This window comes from Sprattus sprattus (genome assembly GCF_963457725.1).
Source record: "Sprattus sprattus genome assembly, chromosome: 6".
Taxonomy (NCBI): Eukaryota; Metazoa; Chordata; class Actinopteri; order Clupeiformes; family Clupeidae; genus Sprattus; species Sprattus sprattus.
The window spans coordinates 22,600,808-22,620,807 of NC_137925.1; the positions used below are offsets into that span (position 1 = coordinate 22,600,808).

At 49.1% G+C, this 20,000-nt stretch overlaps 1 protein-coding gene across 2 annotated transcripts in view; it reads right to left on the bottom strand.

The window, feature by feature from the left end:
• The window catches only part of LOC308367329 (transcription factor COE3), a 99,924-nt gene that overhangs the window by 64,712 nt on the left and 15,212 nt on the right, over positions 1-20,000 (bottom strand). For both annotated transcript variants that reach the window (XM_080841218.1, XM_080841217.1), the window contains exons 3-6: positions 19,140-19,203; positions 17,875-17,930; positions 15,315-15,388; positions 10,971-11,039 (exon numbers count right to left, since the gene is read on the bottom strand). In XM_080841218.1, coding sequence (XP_080697344.1) covers positions 10,971-11,039; positions 15,315-15,388; positions 17,875-17,930; positions 19,140-19,203 — 263 coding nt within the window. The remainder of the gene's footprint in view (positions 1-10,970; positions 11,040-15,314; positions 15,389-17,874; positions 17,931-19,139; positions 19,204-20,000) is intronic.

Consider the following 20,000-nt stretch of genomic DNA (forward strand, 5'->3'; position numbering starts at 1 on the left):
GACATGTAGAGCTTCAAGCATGTTTGAAGATGTGGATCTGTGTTTTCTGGTATTTGTGTATCTTTGCTTTGGTGCTTTGTGCGGTTGTGTTATACGTGTAAGCATATGTGAATGTGAGTTTGTTTGCCTGTGTGTGTGTCTCCCCAAGTGTGTGTGTGTTTGTGTGTGTGTGTGAGTGTGTGTGTGTGTGTGTGTGTGTGTGTGTGTGTGTGTGTGTGTGTCTCAGTAGGGAGCCATAGGGTCTCACCCTGGCCCGGCGTCAGAAGGGCATAAAAAATAGATGACCCTCGAGCCGGTGTTCTATATGTGAAGCACAAAAAAAGCCTTTGCGGACAGCCAAATGAACACCAAACACCTACTACACACACACACACACGCGCCGTAAACACCGGCTCCTTCTGTCCTACAACTTCACTCCGCACAAGCTCGGCTTGTTCCTACAAATCCTTCTGCATGTTGAAAGGAATATCTGATGCAGCGTGTTTCATGCCATCCTGTAGATTGCTTGTATTGTGTTCTATTTCGCATTGTTTTGTCGATGTTAGAGGGAACACTAGAATCCAATGCGCTGGGTTCAACGCTCAGGTAATGAATGACGACAAATGAAGCGGGGGCTGGGGCGGGGGGGGGGGGTTATGGTCAGTGGAAGGCTAACAGCTAGCGTTAGCTTCATAAAGCATGGTGTTGATGACGGTAAGGTGTGGTCTGCATGTTTGGGATTATGTAATGGAGATCCTCCACTTTCCCCAAGCACCCTCATGTGGCCCTCCACTCTCTCCTGCGACATTCTCCCCCATATCAAATATCTGGATCTTTATACAGAAATCAATAGCCTCTTAATCTGCCTCTCTCTCTCTCTCTCTCTCTCTCTCTCTCTCTCTCTCTCTCTCTCACTCTCTCTCTCACTCTCTCTCTTGCTCTCTCTTTCTCTCCTCATCTCCGCCTCTCACCTCTCCCCCACGCTCCTCTCCTCTACCCCACCCCCACCCATCCCACCCATCCCACCATACTCCATTCTCACTCCCCTCCTGTCTGAAACCAGCCCCCCCCCACCTCCAACCACACACAGACACAGACACACACACACACACACACACACACACACACACACAAACACACAAACACACACACACTCACACTCACACACACACACACCAGCGCCACACTTCACCAACTCCACCACCTCTTGCTTTCGCACCCCCTCCTTTTCCCTCTCTGCCTCATCCACATCATCACTTTCTCTCCTTTTTCTGCTTTTGAAGCTTCTCTCTTTCTCTCTCGCCCACCCTCTGTCTCTCTCTCTCTTTCTCACTCTCTCTCTTGCTCAGTTTTGACCGGTTTGGACATGCCGAGTACAGATTGCACCCTGGCACAGTGAGAAACCCAGAGGACAAAGGCAAATAGAGGAGAGCATGGAGGATAAATTAGTGTCTGCAAAAAGAATCCTTATTCACAATCCCTTACAGTGTAGCATATGAACTCCTACAGTGGCTGCCTGTCAGGGGGAAATGAGGTTAAACTATGGGGAGGGGGGGGGGATGAAAAATAGATGTAAAATCTAGCCCTCTGCCATTCTGAGGTAGCAGTTATTGCATCTCTTTCCTCACTAGTGACTAGATATATTGACAGACCAGAGGTACATGTTGGAGTCATGTTGGAAGAAGCATTGAATGAATCACATGGATTGAAATAGATACTGTAATACCACAGTGTAATAGAGTAGAGGTGTCCAGTGTCCATCTGTGAAAACTAGGATCTTTCATGAATGGTGCAGGAGGACCTGCTTCTGCTTAAAGTTGCAGCAGAACCTCAACAAACAGAGATCCACAGTTTGACCTGGCAATGGCTTCCACTGCAGCATCACAGCACAACACAACCCTCCTTCTCGCTCTCTCTCCCTCTCTCTCTCTCTCTCTCCTTCTCTCTCTCTCCCTCCCTCTCTCTCCCTCCCTCTCTCTCTCTCTCCCTCTCTCTCTCTCTTAGCTTAAAGGGGTCTGTTAACCTGTGCCCAGTCTCCATTTCACCTGGCACATCTGTCAGGGAGGAGGGGGCGTGTGGATGGTGCAGCCTTAATTAGCCACTCTGCTCGCCCCTGTCCTGATGAAGCCTGGGGAGGTGGCAGCGGTGGCGGCGGCAGCAGTAGGGGGGGTGGTGGTGGAGATGGTGGTGGTGGGTGTTTTGGTGCAGTTTTAATTGGGGAAACACTCTGGTAATTAAGGTGGCTAGGAAAGAGATAGTGGGGTGGGGAAAGAGAGAGAAAGAGAGAAAGAGAGAGAGAGAGAGAGAGAGAGAGAGAGAGAGAGGGAGGGGGGCAGAGGAGTGCAATCAGAGGTGTCAGTGTGAGGATGCCGCTCCGCAGGTCTCTGAGGAGAACGCATGGAGCCGAGCCCAGTTTCAGCTGCCCACCTGCCTAACCCCGCCTCTGGTGATAACGCACACACCAAAAAAACCTGGAAGCTGCTTTAGACCTTCAAAGAGAGGAATTATGGGTAGCCAAACGATGCTTTAAATACGTGTGCAAAGCCAATAACAGGACAAAGGAGGAGTCTGGGTCAGCTTTTTGAGGTCGCCGGACTGGATAAACCTCTGGGGTCTGTGAGGAGCCTGAGGTTCAGTGTTTTTGGTGAGGTGTGTTGGTGATGTGTTTCAGCTGATCGAGATGTCTGGCGGATTGATCATCCAGGCAGAGGATCCCCCCCCCCCACCCCCCAGCAGAGCGAGAGGTCGGCACCGGTGCGAAGGCATCCCTGGCTCAGCACTCTCAAGGCATCCCTGGCTCAGCACTCTCTCCACTCTCTCCCCTTCCTTCAACGCGGCTCAGCCAAAGCCCGGCCCGAGATGGGGCCGTCGCTGCGAGGGGCCTCAGTGTGTGTTTACACTTGCAGATTACATCGCACCCCCGTGTCGGCTCTTTGAGAGCCGCGGGAGGGCTGCGATATGTCAACAGGCGAGATCAACAGAAATGGGGATCGATAGCTCTTTCTCTCCACACCGAGGGGAAGCGAGGTATTAGCGACCGGGCATTAGCGACTGCCGCTGGAAAAGAGGCTAGCTTTAGCGGGCTGCCGCGCTCGCCTGCTGCAGGCTTCTGCTGAGTTCCCATGCCCCCAGCACCCCAGTGCATTCTGGGTAAAGGCGTAGTGTGTGAATGCTCATCAAGAGCGCCTGTCTGCATGCAAATGCTGCGAGGGAATGAGAGCGAAGAATAATAACAAAAACATCACGCCAACTGTTGAGGAGTTTAGTTTTTTTTTTTTATCTTTGCTGTTCTTTCACGCCGAAATAGATTTTCTACTACCCTGGGCCACTGCACACTTCCCCAAGGATCACATCACTATTCCTCAGCCCCCGGGCTTCGCTTCAGGGCCCTTTCCACCACTCGTCCACCCTACAACTGCCTCTGCTAGCGCTGCCTAGACGCGTCTCACCTCAGGCTCCAGATGCAGACAGATGCCCGGCGAGACCAGCTAACACCCCACTCAACTCCCAAGCACTCTGGAGCACAGATAACCGTGAGTTCACACACACACACAAGCACACCCACAAGCACATACGATATCTCTCCACTCAACAGCAGTGCTTCTGATGCTCTTGCAGTGTTACAGAGAATGTGTGTGTGTGTGTGTGTTGTGTGTGTCGTGTGTGGGGGGGTTAGTGTGGCTTTTGGCAGGACTCCTCGGGGGAGAATGGAGCCATAACCTTTCTTGGTGTGGCCGCTGAGTTCTGGGGGTGATACTGTAACACGGGAGGGAGAGCTACGGCACACGCCTGCGGTTCTGTGGCTTTCTATTTGTAGGCGAGGCTGGCTGTGTTGCGTCGTCTGTTGACTGGGAGATGGAATAGATACCCTTCTGAAAGGAGAGAGGGTTCATCCACCAACACTGACCCAGTGTGTGTGTGTGTTTCTTTTCCATCAACCCCAACACTACTATGGGCCGCTGTTCAAGGTCATGCACGGGAACAGGACCAGCGTCTGGGGGGGGGGGGGGGGCGTTGAGAGAGAGGGATCTTAAAGGACCCCCTAATTTTCAAAATCGAGCCGTCAAAGAGTCAACTCCGGACAAAGATGACAATACACAGGCGAGGGAGTGAATGTTTCTTAAACAAGACAAGTGAATGTGTCTTAAACAAGACAGACAAAAAAAACGTTGGGACATTGCTGTTGCTAAGTTTGCGGATGGTAACATAAGGGTATCAAATTCACAGTGATCTCAGGGAATAATGATGTGCTTTACTTTTGACTTTTGCTCATTTCCCATACATGTGTAATTGTCAGTGTTTCACATACTAACACTGACTTCAGATTTTAAGTGACTGTCAGCAACTCATCATTTTGACATTTGCTAACTTCAAGTTTGGAAGTGATAATTATCTTATGAGTTAATAGGGTAGGCTACTGTGATATGATTTAATACAAGCCTGTATTTGGAACAATTTTAAATAAGACGTTACAATAAAGCATGGCATTTACAGTAAGATTCCAAGCCTGCTCTCAAATGCATTTTTACTTTTTGAGGTGGGGGCCAGTTGAAATAATTTTGTAATCATGCACGCTGGCCCTGCATGGGCCCTGCATGGGACTTGCATGATACAAACACACACAAACACACACACACACACACACACACACACACACACACACACACACACACCAATATGTTTTATATTCGTTTATCTATTCTGGATATACAGTAGTAACATGTAGCATGTAGTAATCAATATGTGTCACTGTAACACTGTTATTCCCCTTCACAGCACAAACAGAAGCGTTTTCGTCACTACCCTCTGAACCCGTTGACCCTGATGCCATACTGTTAGTAGTGCCATACTTCTACATCTAGCACTAGCATCATGGGTAAACTGTGAGCATTTAAAGAATAACGCTCTGATGCTCTGAAGATGACCGTTTTGTTTTGTTTTCTTGAGAGTTGGAACAGCAGCAGAGGAAGCCTGTGTGACTGGGGAGGGACGAGCAGGAAATGTTGAATTATTGAACCGACCAAACAGGCCACCTGCCTCTGAGCCCCACCACCCCCATCCATATTTTACCACACACATGCATGGGCAAACATACACACACACACACACACACACACACACATGCATGGGCAAACACACACACACACACACACACACACACACACACACACACACACACACATGCATGGGCAAACACACACACACACACACACACACACACACACACACACACACACTCACACATACACACACACACACAAATAAACACATTTGTGTGCACATGCACAAATACACACACACACGTCTGCAAAAGGACACAAACACTCATTAACACACACACCAGCAAACACACTGACAAATGTACACATTTATGCACTCGCATTTTTACATTCTCTACAAGGAAAACTATACTGGCTGACATGACTTATAAACTCCATGTTACACACACACACACACACACACACACACACACACACACACACACACCACCCCCTCACAAACTACAATTTCTAGCAAGCCCCCCAAAAAAACATCATGTCACCCGGCTATAATGCCCCCAATAAACATGTCTGGCACGCCACCTCACCCATAAAGAGCATTTTCATTAATATGCCAGAAAAATTAAAACATACCCAGACTGTCCTTCCCTTCGCACTAACACACATAAACCCTGCATATAAAACCGCGCAATAACACTTGCCCCCTGTGCACTAACCTCGCCACCGTAATATAACCTCCTCACACACAACATAAAACGTGAACTATAACGCCCGCCCCCATGTGCTAACCCTTTCGGCTCGGCCCCTCTGACTCATCCCGCTTCCACAACCTCATCATTTTTTTCAATTTTACTCGGGCTAGCGAGTAATGTCCTCCTTTTATTGCAAATCTATACTCTTAATCTGGCCGGCTCCGATGGGCTCGCAGGGCCGATCAATAGCCTGCGATTGCTGGGAAGGGTCCGGGGGGGCTGATAACCTGACCACCCCCCGCCTCAAACACACACTCGCACATGTGCACCCACAAAACCTCACCGGACACACACACACACACACACACACACACACACACACTTCTGCATATAGACACACACAAACACACATACACACCCAAGTCACACACCCTCTTGGATTCCTCGGGTTTCAACCTCTCTCTTACACACACACACAAACACACACACAAACACACACACACACACACACACACACACACACACACACACGTAAGTGCCATCTCTAACCCTCTTTCCATCCACCTCTTGTCTGCCCCGAACGCTGTAAACACAGATGAAAAACAAGACGCACAGTATGTGCAAATGGATCTCCATTGTCACATTGTTCAGGGGCCCTTTTCAAGGGTGCGAAAATGTGGTTACCACATGGCGAGCTAATGACGCCACCCATATTTGGTCAATATTCTTGTTGGGTCGAATGAATCATAAATCCTATTGTTGATTTTGAATGTGCCTCCCAGCCCCCAGTAAATCAACCTGCTAATGCACCAGTAAAAATCATGTGAACGTCGTCATCGCATCACATCTGCACTGAATGGTGGCTCCCATAATATGTTTGTCATTTGCGCAGAGTTGTTAAATAAGTTATGGAACTTGGTATTAAAGTCTAACAGATGTTTCGCAACCAACAAATCTGGCTGAGCATCTTTCCTCTCTTCCCACGAAACATTCACAATGGAGTGATGCTTGTGATGAGGCTTTGTTTTGTTTTGTTGCCTTTGTTGCTGTTGTTGTCACTTTTTTGCAGACGTCAGAAGTTTCTTACACGGGTTCTCTCTCTGTGGACTCAGATGTCGACCTCCTATCTCCGCACACCGGCTGAAGGGGACAGTGGTGATTTGTGCTAAGGGGGGTGACCACTGCCTCAGCCCTGTCTGGTGAAGAGTCAGCTAAGCATGTGAAGTCTGGGCGTTTAGGGGTGGGGGTGGGGGTGAGGGGGGGGGGGTAGGGGGTAGGTGGGTCAGGGTAGACAGAGGATGGTGCTGTGGGGTTGGCGGGGCTGGAGGATGGGTTGATGGAGAGGGGGGGGGGGTTGGTGGGGGTCAGACTAAACAAGCGACTCCACCTCTTATTCCCCAGCGTGGCTGAACCGCTCAGCCAGCCACTTGACCTGTCACGCCTCAGCTACACCGGGCAGAGAACCGTAGGGCTGAGGAGCGGCGACTCCAGCCAGCCCCCCACTCTCTGCTCTGAGGCAGTAGCATCCGGACAGGAGACAGGGCCCAGGGTCATGGTTGTGACAGGAGTACAGACCCATGGCAAAAAAAGAAAAAGAAAAGAAAAGATCTGTCGTATATAGCACAAGCTTTTTTTATGACAGCGTATAACAGATATCAGTTTCATACTCTGACAGGTCATGAGATGTAGCTGACATGTATGAAATACGGCCAGGCTCCGTGCATGAGTCACCCCAAGTGTTAAGTGGAGGAGTGCTTTTAAGGGGAGACACGTCCTGCAGGATTTTAATCCAGCCCTCATCTAACACGGCTGGGCCTGCTAATGGTCCTGGGGGTCGTCATTAGGTAGGCTCTGAGAGTGGCTGGGGATAGTAAAGCTCTTCAGGGCACCCCTCTCCCAGCTGCCATACAACACGTTCTGGACAGCGAGAGTGAGTGGGTCAACTACAGTAGATGGCCCAGACATGGTTGTGGTCTGTGTGTGTGTGTGTGTGTGTGTGGGGGGGGGGGGGGGGGGGGGGGGTCATCATGTAATGGGGAGGTGCTCTTTGGTCTCTTTCCACACAAACCCCCCTTCCCTCACCCCACCTTCCATTTCCCTCCGCAAATGCCCCTGACGCCCCTTGCCACCTGACTTGAAAGCCACAAATGGAGGGGAGAGGCGGGGGAGGCGCAGGCTGTCATAGCATGAGGGAGCATTAGCGGTCGGGGGACTTGGGTGGGGGGCGAAAAGGGGTAATTAGATGTAGCCCCCAGTCAGCCCTGTCAGTGCCAGGGAATTTATTGCCCCACCCTGGCTGGGAGCTGGGCAATCTAATTGCAATATTTGCTTGTAATAACACCTGTTTTAAAACCCCAGCTACCAATATTTCACTGGTGCCATCACTTTCTGCTGGCCTCAACACTATTCGGAGGCTTAGATGGGGAGGCATTTAGGAAAGAGCCACTTCCTGGTTTATGCACAGGTCCTGGCCCACGATCCCCGGCGTGCCCAACCTTCACCTCACCTATACCCTCTCCACTGTCCCTTATGGCGTGGTGGAGGATAGAACAGAGCTGACTGGCACTTTGATTCCAGAGGCGGTGAGAGACAGAACATGTAGGTGTGAGAATGTTTGCATAATGCTCAACCTTTTAACCCATTTCTCATGACTTTTAAAAGGGAGAGTCGGAGAGCTCATTTAAGACACACACCGGCACAGATGAAAGAGTGAGTGAGTTGAGGAAACTACTAACTACTGGGAAATAGAACACATTGTCTTTCTCAAATGATTAAGGGTGTGGGTGTGGGTGTGGGTGTGGGTGTGTGTGTATGTGTGTGTGTGTGTGTGTGTGTGTGTGTGTGTGTGTGTGTGTGTGTGTGTGTGTGTGTGTGTGTGTGTGTGTGTGTGTCTGTGCATGCTTGAATAAGTCTGTGTGTGAGTGTGTCCGTGCCTGTATCTGCGTGGGCGTGTGAATCTGCATGCGTACGAAACACGTCGGCCAGTGTGTGTGTGTTTGTGCATATCTGCACGTGGTGGGGTTATATTTAAGGCTGGCAAGCAGCACGGCGTCCGGCCGGCGTGGTGGGGGGAAGCGGTGTGATTTAGTGTGTGGCGAGGCGTCGGAAACAAACGTGGCCGGTGCGTGATGGGGCCCGATGAATCGCGGTCATTAAGCCTTTTTACAGTGACGAGTGATGCCGGTGATTTGCATGGTGGGCCGCCAGCCGCCCCCCTTCCACGGCCCAGCTGATTTATCTGTTGGTTTTAAGGAGCTCAGGGCGGCACACTCATAAATACTGCAGAGCCTAATAGGCCGCTAAAATGCAGTCGTACGGGCCGGCCGTCGCTAAATCAGCGCTGCGCCGCTGTCACCCGTAAACACTCGCTCTCTCTCTCGCACCGATGGCCCCGGCCCCCAGCCTAACGAGGAGGCTGGGTGGTGGTGAAGGGGTCTAATCAAATACACACGCACATATGTGAGCCACACACACACACCCCACTACACACACACACACACACACGCAGAGAGACAGATTCAGCCTATTGTGTTATAGACATTCATGAGGAGCGCAGTCACAAAAGCACAAATGCTTCATCGGAGACACCCCAAACTGTTCCCAAAAGTATTCTATTAGATATGCTTCAATTTAGTTTTCAGGTCTTTGAAATAAAAGAAGTCATCTTTTTTGCTGAGAGGAAAGGTCCTATACAGCAATTGACCTCCTACTGTGAGAATAGCTGAGTTGAGTTGGTGTGTTGTTGTGTTCTGAGAGGGCTTTGTAGGTTGAACGAGAGAGCGGCTGAAAGGTGACATCATCTCCACACTTTAGGACCATAACACTAATCAGAGGCGCTACATGGTGGCTGGAGGTGAGAACACAGAGTGTGTGTGTGTGTGTGTGTGTGTGTGTGTGTGTGTGTGTGTGTGCGAGAGAGAGTGTATGTGTGTGTGTGTGTTTGTGTGTTTGTGAGTGTGAGTGTATGTGTGTGTGTGTGTGTGTGTGTGTGTGTGTGTGTGTGTGTGTGTGTGTGTGTGTGTGTGTGTGTGTGTGTGTGTGTGTGTGTGTGTGTGTGTGTGTGTGTGTGTGTGTGTGTGTGTGTCAGTGTGTGTGTGTGTGTGTATATGTGTGCATGTTTGTTTACTGAGGGCATAGTTATACAAAAACGAAGGGTCTGCATATTTCCGGACCCTTCCTCTCTCCCTCTCTCTCCCTCCCTCTCTCTCTCTCTCTCTCTCTCTCTCTCTCTCTCTTGCCTCTGTCCCCTGGATTCTCTCCAAGGCCATCCTAACAAGCCAGCATGGATTTGGTAATGACCCCGAGCCCCTGGAGGCCACTGCTGGCCTGTTTGGAAAGAGGCTGCTCTTTCCCAGACTCTCTCAGCCACTCCTGGCTCCATCAGGAGACAACTTCTGGTCAGCCATTGACATCCTGGGCAAGCTCTTTCTGGGAAGTTGTGAACAGCAGAACTATAACTGTAAACTACATAACAATAAATCAAATTCCTTAGCCCCTGAAATCTCATGTGGTCTTCTTGTAAGGAAGTGTCTGAAAGCCAAATTCAATGAAAGCCTAATGGATGGTGTGTTTGTACATCTGCGTGTAGAACCAGACAGACGCGTGGCGTCTGTAAAAAAATTAAATAAAATAAAAAACAATCGTAGCAGATGGGCTTTTTACTCATTGCATGGGTCACGTGACCACACAATCAAACTCGGACCAACCTGTGCTCCGGCTATAAATTGATTTGGAGGTTTGTGCGGGGCTGCACTGGGGGCTGCTGGGAGGGTGCTCTCCGGCACTCTATTGATCTTAGTATCTTTCACACTCTGGGCTCTGACACTGTTGGCCTGAAATGCAGACGTGTGCCCTCAAGATGTGGCCAGAGCTAAATATCTACGACCACAGATGAGATAATCAGCCGAGGGTTAGGAAGGTTTGAGGCTGGTATAGAAACATTGGAGAACAGTCCTCTTTACAGGCTGCTAAGCACAGTGCAGTTTGTCAAGACAACATAGAAATATGTGGAGAGACAGTCCATTGTTTCAGACAAATGAGTAGGAAGTACAGGAGGTTTTGCTTTTGGGTGATAAAATTGAATCACGTTAAAGCGGGTTCTGCTCGTCTCCTCTTATCTCCCCCCTGAGGGCTGCCTAACACTACAACAGATAAGCTGCTCTCTAACCCAAGCCTGAGGACAGCTAGACATATCTCAGTAGATCATGTCAGTGGTACCTGTGTCATCCTGGAGATCAGCTCTCAGGCAGGTCCCTGGAAGAGAAAACAAGGGGAGGAGAAGAAGAGAGTTTCCTCTTACCTGTCGATGATGACGGGGTCGGATGGTGTCTCGTTTCGGTTCCCGCAGCTCTTTTTGTCACAACACCGACTGGAATTCAAGTGGCACACACACACACAACACAGTCAATACAGTTCTTCATGCAGTCTTTGAAGACATCTTAACAGCTGAACTGAACTGGGGAAATGAAGACAAATTAAATTCATTGTTTATATTATCTTTAAGAGTAAGGTGAGCATCTATTAGTCTGTCAGAGAGGTATTGCTGGTAAGTGGTGGTGTATATATATATATATATATATATATATATATGTGTGTGAGTGTTCTGCTGTAACTGGTTCTCTTGTTGAGCAGCAGCACCAGTTTGTTTTTCTTTTTTAAGATTAGAAATGGCAGTGTGTGTGTGTGTTTGTGTGTGTGAGAGAAAGAGAGAGCGAGAGAGGTGTGGCGAGTTGTGAGCAAGCTGGCGGCTGCCTGACACTCTGCCCTCACACCCAGCTCGTCCCCTGCTCCAGCTGGGCCAGGGTCCAGCCAAGGTCGCTCGCTGAGCCGCTGACAGTTTGGACAGTGCCCAGAGATGTCCTGGTGCCGCCCATGCGTCCCCGTTGCCCTACCCCCGATTCCGTCACCCCTGCCCTTGCCAGTGCCCTCACCCCAGCTGGCACCACATGTGGTGGTATGTGGTTCCCCCAGAATGTGCCCTCTCCCCACTTCACCAAACCTCCAGTCTTATTGGCATGGTGTTCACCAGCTCACCCTATTTCCCTTCACACACAATGAGCTTATTTGTACAAATTGTTTGGTGTTAAGTGACTTTTATTGCATCTTAAACGATGAAGAGGTTATGAAGAGAGTTGTCTATATTAACATTCAACCTGCCAACTGGCGAAAGCAATTTGAATGCACACGGTGACACTTCTCAAATGAGACTGAAACAATATTGTTTAATTGATGATTTAATGCCTCATTTTGGGTGGGAATTGCTTTCTTAAGGTCATTTACAGGTTTTCGTGTCTACGATTCAATTATAATCCTTGAGCTTAGACCGCAAAGAGACCAATAATCCTCCCATATTCATCCCAGCTTGGCCTCTTCCTGATGAAAATTGCATTTGCTATTTGACAAACAATCCACATGTAGGGGTGTCGAATGTGAAATGAACCTGCTTTATGAATCATTTATTACATTGTTTGATCTCTAAGTACCGTAGAAAAAAGTAATGTTTTTTTTCCCCCTGTTATTTGTGTGTGTGTTTGTGTGTGTGTGTGTGTGTGTGTGTGTGGACGTGCGAGCGAGATTGACTGTTGCCATAGCCAACGACACAATAATTTATTCCCCCAGCTACTTGGAACCATTAGCAAAGTTCCAGGAGACCAATTAGCGTTGGAAACCCAATGGTGCGGCTGTGGTGACAACCTCCTCAAACTGTGAGAGGAGTGTTATAAACAAACCGGACCCCAGGAGCACAGCCACGTCCTGGGGGACTCCAGGGGCCCCTTGCACACAAAAACAAACTTGGCGAAGCCTCCGTAATATCACCTTAATGGTGCACCCCCCAGGGTCTGCCTAGGCTATCGCTTGGCCGGCTAATGATTGAGAGGCAGACAACCGGCAGCCATAAAATGGGCGCCCAATCTTAAAACCTCAGGTCATAGTAATATTATTGCCCTGGCCAGCTCAGAATGGCACCACACCTGCAAATTCATTCAAGGCTGCTAAGAAGAGGTCCATCCACATGGAGATAAAAAAGAATGAAAGGGAGAAAAGAGAAGGAGGCAGAGAGAGAGAGAGAGAGAAAGATAGAGCAAAAGAGAAAGAGCAGGTTTGGTCCAGAAAAAAAAAACAATCACACTTGGCCAGCTCCTGACATCATTATCACCGGCTGTGCAATCGGCCAGGCACTCACTTCAAATGTCCAAAGACTGGATCCGCGTAAGCACCAGAGAAACAGGATTTAACGTGCGGCACCAAAATATCAGAGCCACGCTTAAAATACAAAAAAAGACCAGACAGGCTTCAAAGCCTCCCAAGGGGAGCCTGAAAACAAGGCATCTGAGAAAGAAAGAAAGAGAGAGGAGAACAGCCCGCCTGTTGAATCACCAGGTCCCGATAAGATGCAGGGGGAGTGGATGTCAATGGAGGGCTTGTTTTCAAAGGGCAAGTGGTATAATTACCCAGCCCAAAGGCAGGAGCCGGAGCCAGGCGTAATGAGATGCGGCCCGGCTGCCTGGCTCGGAGCGAGTGCCGGTGGCGCAGACAGCCAGCCTCCCCCCTAGCAGAGGAGTAGAGTTTTGGCCTCGTCCAGGCTGGCAGTCATGCCGACTGGCCGTGCCGAGTCCAGACCCACCAGGCCAATGGCTCATTCTTTCACAGGTGGGCTGTGCCAGGAAATGGCAGCAATGGCCATTATTTTTGCCTGGTTGTTTGTTTTTCTGTGTCGGAGCCAGTGTCAAGTTTGGGAGTCGGTGGGCTAGTGTACACTGCACCGTACCCAGTGATCTTCCATTACTCCCACTTCATAACCACACTGGAAACAAAGGGAAAGGCCGAGTTGGGATTTGTGTTGCTGCATCATCTACAGACTTAAGTGAACTGATAACATGAAGGACAACAGGGGGGCTCAAATGACAGCACTAGATCTGAGTGCCAGAATGAGAAGTTTCAGGGAGAGAGGCCCATGCCACTGAGAGGACTGTAACTATGCCGAACAGCTGCTGAGGACAGCGCATCGGCCCGCTGCCTGATGTCTTTGGGCACCATAAGGGACCTGATAAAGACTGCTATCACCTGGGAGAAAGGGAGAGAGAGACACAGGCAGAGGGAGATTGGGATGGTGTCTCTCGTCTCCCTCTCATTAGCGAATGGAAACGCACCATTCATCAGGGGACCATTGCTAATAATCACACTCAATTACGTAATGACCGCCTCTGAGTGAGGCGTCATTATGAAAATGGATCCTGTCTGAAGAAGATCATCTTGGAGGGAAACCAATTCTTGAGTGTGAGAGTGTGGCACAATGTGCAAGTACCCTTCACTTGCTGTGTATCATGGCATTGTTTTTGTGAAATGAATGCAAATTTTTTCCTTTGAATGATAACTTCAAGCAGTGCTGCAAATTATTATTTTTATTATCGCCACCAACCAACACTGGAAATTTGAGTCGGCTTAAGGTTTTCCATTTGTAACCGTAGAGCGCATTGTGAGATCATAATGGTTTGTGTCAAAAGGTTGATGCGAGGCATAATGTTTGGAGTGCTTATTATGTTTCCACCCACAGCTGGCGTGTCCAGTGAGATGATGGGTAGAAGACGACCTGCTGACCTCCAGCGTTTCGATCAATGCTGAAAAGCTGCTCCTTGGGCAGCCAAAGCCAGATTCGATGGAGTGAATGGAGAAAAACTCTTCTGTTTACGGTAGACGGTGAATTTCCAAAGCCAGACATTTAAACATATCGAGGGTGCTCTAAATTTTTTGTAATTGTTCATTGTCTGTTTAAAATTGGTACCACGAGAATGTTTGAGGGGCTGCATAGGAGAGAAGCAGACTGCTGTGGCCCAAATCCTCTCTTCCCCCCCTCCCCCAGAAACCTCCTGCCCAGCAGGAACCTCTGCGGTGGGGCAGCCGGGTATCTATACCTCCCCTGGCACCCAGCGTGGCACATGGCACCCGCGCTTCCTCTAATGCATTATTAACGCCTACTGCCCCTCCATCCACCCAACCCCTCCCAGCTCACCCAACCCATACCCCCCAATCCCCCCCTCCGCAAGCCCATCACCTCGCTCCCTCTCCAGCCCTGGAGCCCCAGGACCAAGCTCCCACTGGCCAGACCCCAGGAGCAGGCCCCCTCCTCCTGGGCCTCCAGCCAGCCCGCTCCCAGCCAGTTCATAATTACACAGCATTAAGAGCCATGGGTGTTCTTTAATGAGTGCTACCCAGTAGGGGGATGCTGGACCCCCCACCCCCACCACCACCACCACCCCCATTCCCAAAGACAGCCCTCCACTGCTGAATACAGGGGTCCAGGCACACGGTCGGCAGCACCGAAATAGTGCTAGCGTTGCAATGTTAGCAATTCGATTGGTTCCTGTGAACATCCTACACTACTAAAATGTGTTTTTGTAAATAGTGAATGATTACGGATAGATGTAAAACAATTTGTTGTTTGTGTTGCTTGGTGTTTGTGCCTACAGCTCAATTAGTAGAGTTAGGGTGTAACAAACAACACTGAGGTCATGGGTTTGGATTCCTGAAGGCTTACACACTAATGAAAATTTTTACCATACAAATATCGCAGGGCATCTGCTAAACGTAGAGATACAAAATGAATCTAGTACCTCTTAGAGTGATGAGAAAGATTAAGACAAACCTGCACATGATCTCGTGGGTGAGAAGAACACGACACATCTCTGGGTTTTTGTCCTGGCCCTCGTACATGATCGGCTATGGGAAGAGAATGAAGGGGGGAAAAAACGGCTTAGAGTTACGATACGGAGCTGCAGAAGTATCATTGTGTTCCCAAACCTTTCCTGTTGGAAAGGAAACGACCCCCACAACAATATGAAATGCATTTCTCCCGTGGATTGAGTGATTCAGTGTCGGCGCAGACAGGGAGCTGAAGGAATACCCAGTCTCAGTGGAGACACACATGGAGAGACAGACCCCCTTTTTTCCCCTTCCCATCATCCTCCTTGCCTACAGCCAGATGGCCGGGCTGGCCCCAAAAGAGTGGCCACCTCGGAGGCATCAGTCATCAGGCTGTCAGCCCTGAGCTGGATGACGGATGATCTCTGCATATTAAGGCAGCAAAGAATCCGCGTGCTCCCCCTCTATGCACACACATACACACAAACACACACACACAAACACACACTCAGACACACCAAACAGAAACATGCACACACACAAACACACACACACACACTCAGACACACACACACACAAACATGCACACACACAAACACACACACACACACTCAGACACAAACACATAACCATGCACACACACAAACATACACACACACTCAGACACACACACACAAACATGCACACACACAAACACACACACACAAACACAAACATGCACACACACACACACACACACACACACACACACACACACACACACACACAAACACGCCCGCACACACACACATCCACACACAGATACACAAGCACATGCACGACCAAAGAGGACACACATGAACACACACAAATACACACGCACACATACACACACACACACATACACACATCACATTTCAGCATCCACTACGGGGGGAGTACACACCTCCCCCACAGCCCTCTCAACACCTCACATACTGTTCCACACATCCAACACCCAACATCTCCCACCCCACCCCACCCCACCCCTGCACCTCCTCCCAGATTTCCCTTTATGGTCAGTTGACCAGACAGAGTAGACTGAGCCCCCGAGGGAACAATACTTTTAGGTTAACGACTCCCTTTGCATTATTGATCTCCCCTGCCTATGAAGGCCTCTTCCTCTATATTAACATCCACCAATTTCACCAAGAGGTGGGGTGAGGAGGTGGGAGGGGGGCGGTGGGGGGTCGAGCGATTTGGGTTGGGCAAAGGGTTGAGTGGTGTGGGGGACCCGGTCGATATTTATATATCATCATTCCTGATTCACATTGCTGGCGCCAAAGTGGTCCTTACACAGGTCAGGCAGCAGCAGCAGCAGCCATACGTGTATGCCGTGTGTTCTATAGTCACACGTCAACACAGCCATTTGGCTGAGATATGGACAGAGTAAGGCGTGGTACGACGTGCAATAAGGAGAAAGAAAAAGAGACCTCACTGTGGCGTGGAGGGGGCTGAGTTCCTGCCTTCAGTATTTCACACGAAGAAACTAAAATCGACCGGAGGAACTGTATACTGCAACATTAAGCCTGAGCATGCAGCCAGCCTCCACCTCTTCAGGAATGAGGGATGAGCTACAGTACTTATCCCCCTCAATTAAAACAACAGGAGCAACACACAAAAAACACACACATAAGCCACTCGATCAATATGTTGCACCCTCTGCTTGCCGGATTACAAGTGTCGGTGCGCCTGTGTGTAAAGTCCCCGCGTCTCGTCTCCGGGAAGACGCAGGGAAGGGAGGGAGGGAAGGATTTGGGAGGCGCGCGCCGACGGTGCGGCTGCAGAGCCCCTCTGTTGTTGTCAGGATTATTGTCTCCAGCGCACCGCCGCTGCAGCTACATTAAAGGGTATTGATTGGTCTCCGGGGCTGACGCTTTGTCGAGGACCTGGTTGCCGTATCGATCCGCAACAGGGCTGACACGGAGCGCCAGAGGAGGCCTGCTGCTCCGAGGACAGCGCCGAGGACAGCGCCCTGGCAGGACCAGCCGAGCGCTGGAGCTTAAAGAGGAGTACGTACGACTAATGAGGCGGAAGGGGAAACATTCAACGTAAGAGCCCTGAGAAAGAAATGACAGGCCCTGAAACTGCACCAATCCATACAGGGGACATCCACTACCACGCTAATGATGCATATGACAGACATACGCTAAAATCAAGAGAAATATACACTGAGTACTTGATGGCGAGAAGCAGATTTACACAGTATACTACATAGGAAACAAACAATATAATTATATACGATGACATATGGTCAAGATTCCTTCCATTAAGTTGCACATAATATATTTAAGGTTGCATGAATTCCCAAATGGAAGTTTCATTACTAGGGGAGTACACTGATAGGGGAGAGACTGAGGAAACAACACCTTAAAATACTAGAGTGCATAAAATATTTCATGGTTACTATTTAAGAAATGGCAGCTGAGCTGTCAGGAGTTCTCTTCAGAGAAAAAATAACAACAATGTACGGCCTCATGTCTGTTTCAGACCACTTATGCAGAGTGACGCTGACAAGGATGAAATCAGTGTTCAGTCACGCTCACCTGCTTCGTCATGGAGTCGATCAACCGCACAAACAGGTCTTGCTCTGTCCTGATGCCTGCAAGAAAAAAGAACGAGAAATACATTTTTTAAATGTGACAGACAGACAGACAGACAGAGAGATAGAGAGAAAGAGAGGAAGTGAATGAAATCCCGCCAAGGTTCAGAGTAAATACTGTTCTGTGGTGTGTTAGTGTGTTAATCTTGCCTCCCTTTTGGAGCAGATTTTGCACTAATGACTTCCAGCTTGAATAGGTTGCACTGAACGATTAGCATTTATGATCTGTAGTGATAAAGGCCACTGTCGTCCCATGTCAGATGCCTCTGTAAACACTTGTGTGGAATTAAGACCCTGTTTAGTCAAATTAAATGCCTCTCGGAATGACAATACCAACAATCTACCCCCTTCTCTTTCCCGTCCCTTTCCAAAAATGCAAATTCAGTTCTTGGAGAGTGCGACGAAAAAAAAAAAAGAAGATTTCTAATGGAAACGTCTCGGAAAAATGAATTTCGGTTATTATTTGTGTCCCCACAGTGCATTTACACTCTCTGTTCGACTTGTCATGCAGACGGGAAGATCCTCAGCCCGTGCCTCCGCCGCTACCGCCGCCGCGATCCCCCCCTCAGCAAAAACAAACAAGCGGTGGCTCTGGAGTTGTGTATTATTTATGGCGTTCCCGCCTTAAACTGCCGAGCAGAGCCCCTCGCTCTCCCGCTGCCTGAGCTGCCGCCCTGCTTTAGGATAACAAGGAATTCACATCTACAGACAAATTAAATATCCATCATCATAGCCCATTACCCTCGTGCAGCAGCGTGACGCCACAGAGCAGGGATGCAGGAAGCCATGCAGAGAGAGAGTGAGCGAGTGTGTGTGTGTGTGTGTGTGTGTGTGTGTGTGTGTGTGTATGTATGTGTGTGTGTGTGTATATGTGTGGTGTTTGTGTGTGGAGGGGAGACACACCTGCTAGTCTTCTTGTGGTGATTTGTGCCCACAAAAGGGTTGTGTGTGTGGTTGTGTGTGTGTGTGTGGTTGTGTGTGTGTGTTATGTGTGTGTGTGTGTGTGTGTGTGTGTATATGTGTGGTGTTTGTGTGTGGGGGGAGACACACCTGCTAGTCTTCTTGTGGTGATTTGTGCCCACAAAAGGGTTGTGTGTGTGTGTGTGTGTGTGTGTGTGTGTGTGTGTGTGTGTGTGTGTGTGTGTGTGTGTGTGTGTGTGTGTGTGTGTGTGTGTGTGTGTGTGTGTGTGTGTGTGTGTGTTATCTTACCATTACTGTAGAGGAGCTGTAACCTGTAGTGGATGCCATTGTTGGTCTTCTCCCCATTGTACTCCTAAAGAGAGAGAGGCAGAAGGTGGGGGATGGAAAGGATGGGGGGGGGGAGAGAGAGAGAGAGAGAGAGAGAGAGAGAGAGAGAGAGAGAGAGAAAGACACAAAGGAAGTCAGGTGAGACACTGGACCATCGCTTATTAGAAACCAAACCTGCAGAACCGAGTGACCTCGTCTGCAGACCAATCAAGCCTCTTCCCATTGTATGTCATCAGGGGGAAGATTCATTTTCTTCTTCAATTTATCAGAGAATATTTGGCTAAGTGTGCTTGGGGGGGAAAGCCCCCTTATCCCTTTTATATCTGTTATAACTGGCTTGCGCAGATCCGGCCACAATCCCAGTCTTAATCCCAGCAGATGTTGAGCCTCAGGCCTTAATCCTAAACATACGACTGCTGGGAGTACCCAGGCGTAACACTGTATCCTTATGGAAATCTCTCCCTCACAAGGCAGATATTGAAAACATCTTAGTACCATCTAAGATACCCCAGAGCTGTATGTAGTAGATCTTAATGGGAATTTAAGGAAGTCGTTTGGTTTCAGGGTCAAGACCACAAGCACTGGGTGTTGATGCTCTTAAATCTTCGGTGGAAAATATACTGCCTGTTGACCAGGAGCAAACCACAGTATTTGTTATTGTATGCATACATTATCCAGTCTGGCTTTTGAGGAGTTAATACTTTATCCAACCAGTCTCTTGGAAGGACATTTTCAGAGTGTACTTTCTACACGCCCCGAGGATAATCCTGACAAGCACTTCACAGAAGGATATTTAGAGAGCTGTTTGCCTGTGCCTTCTAA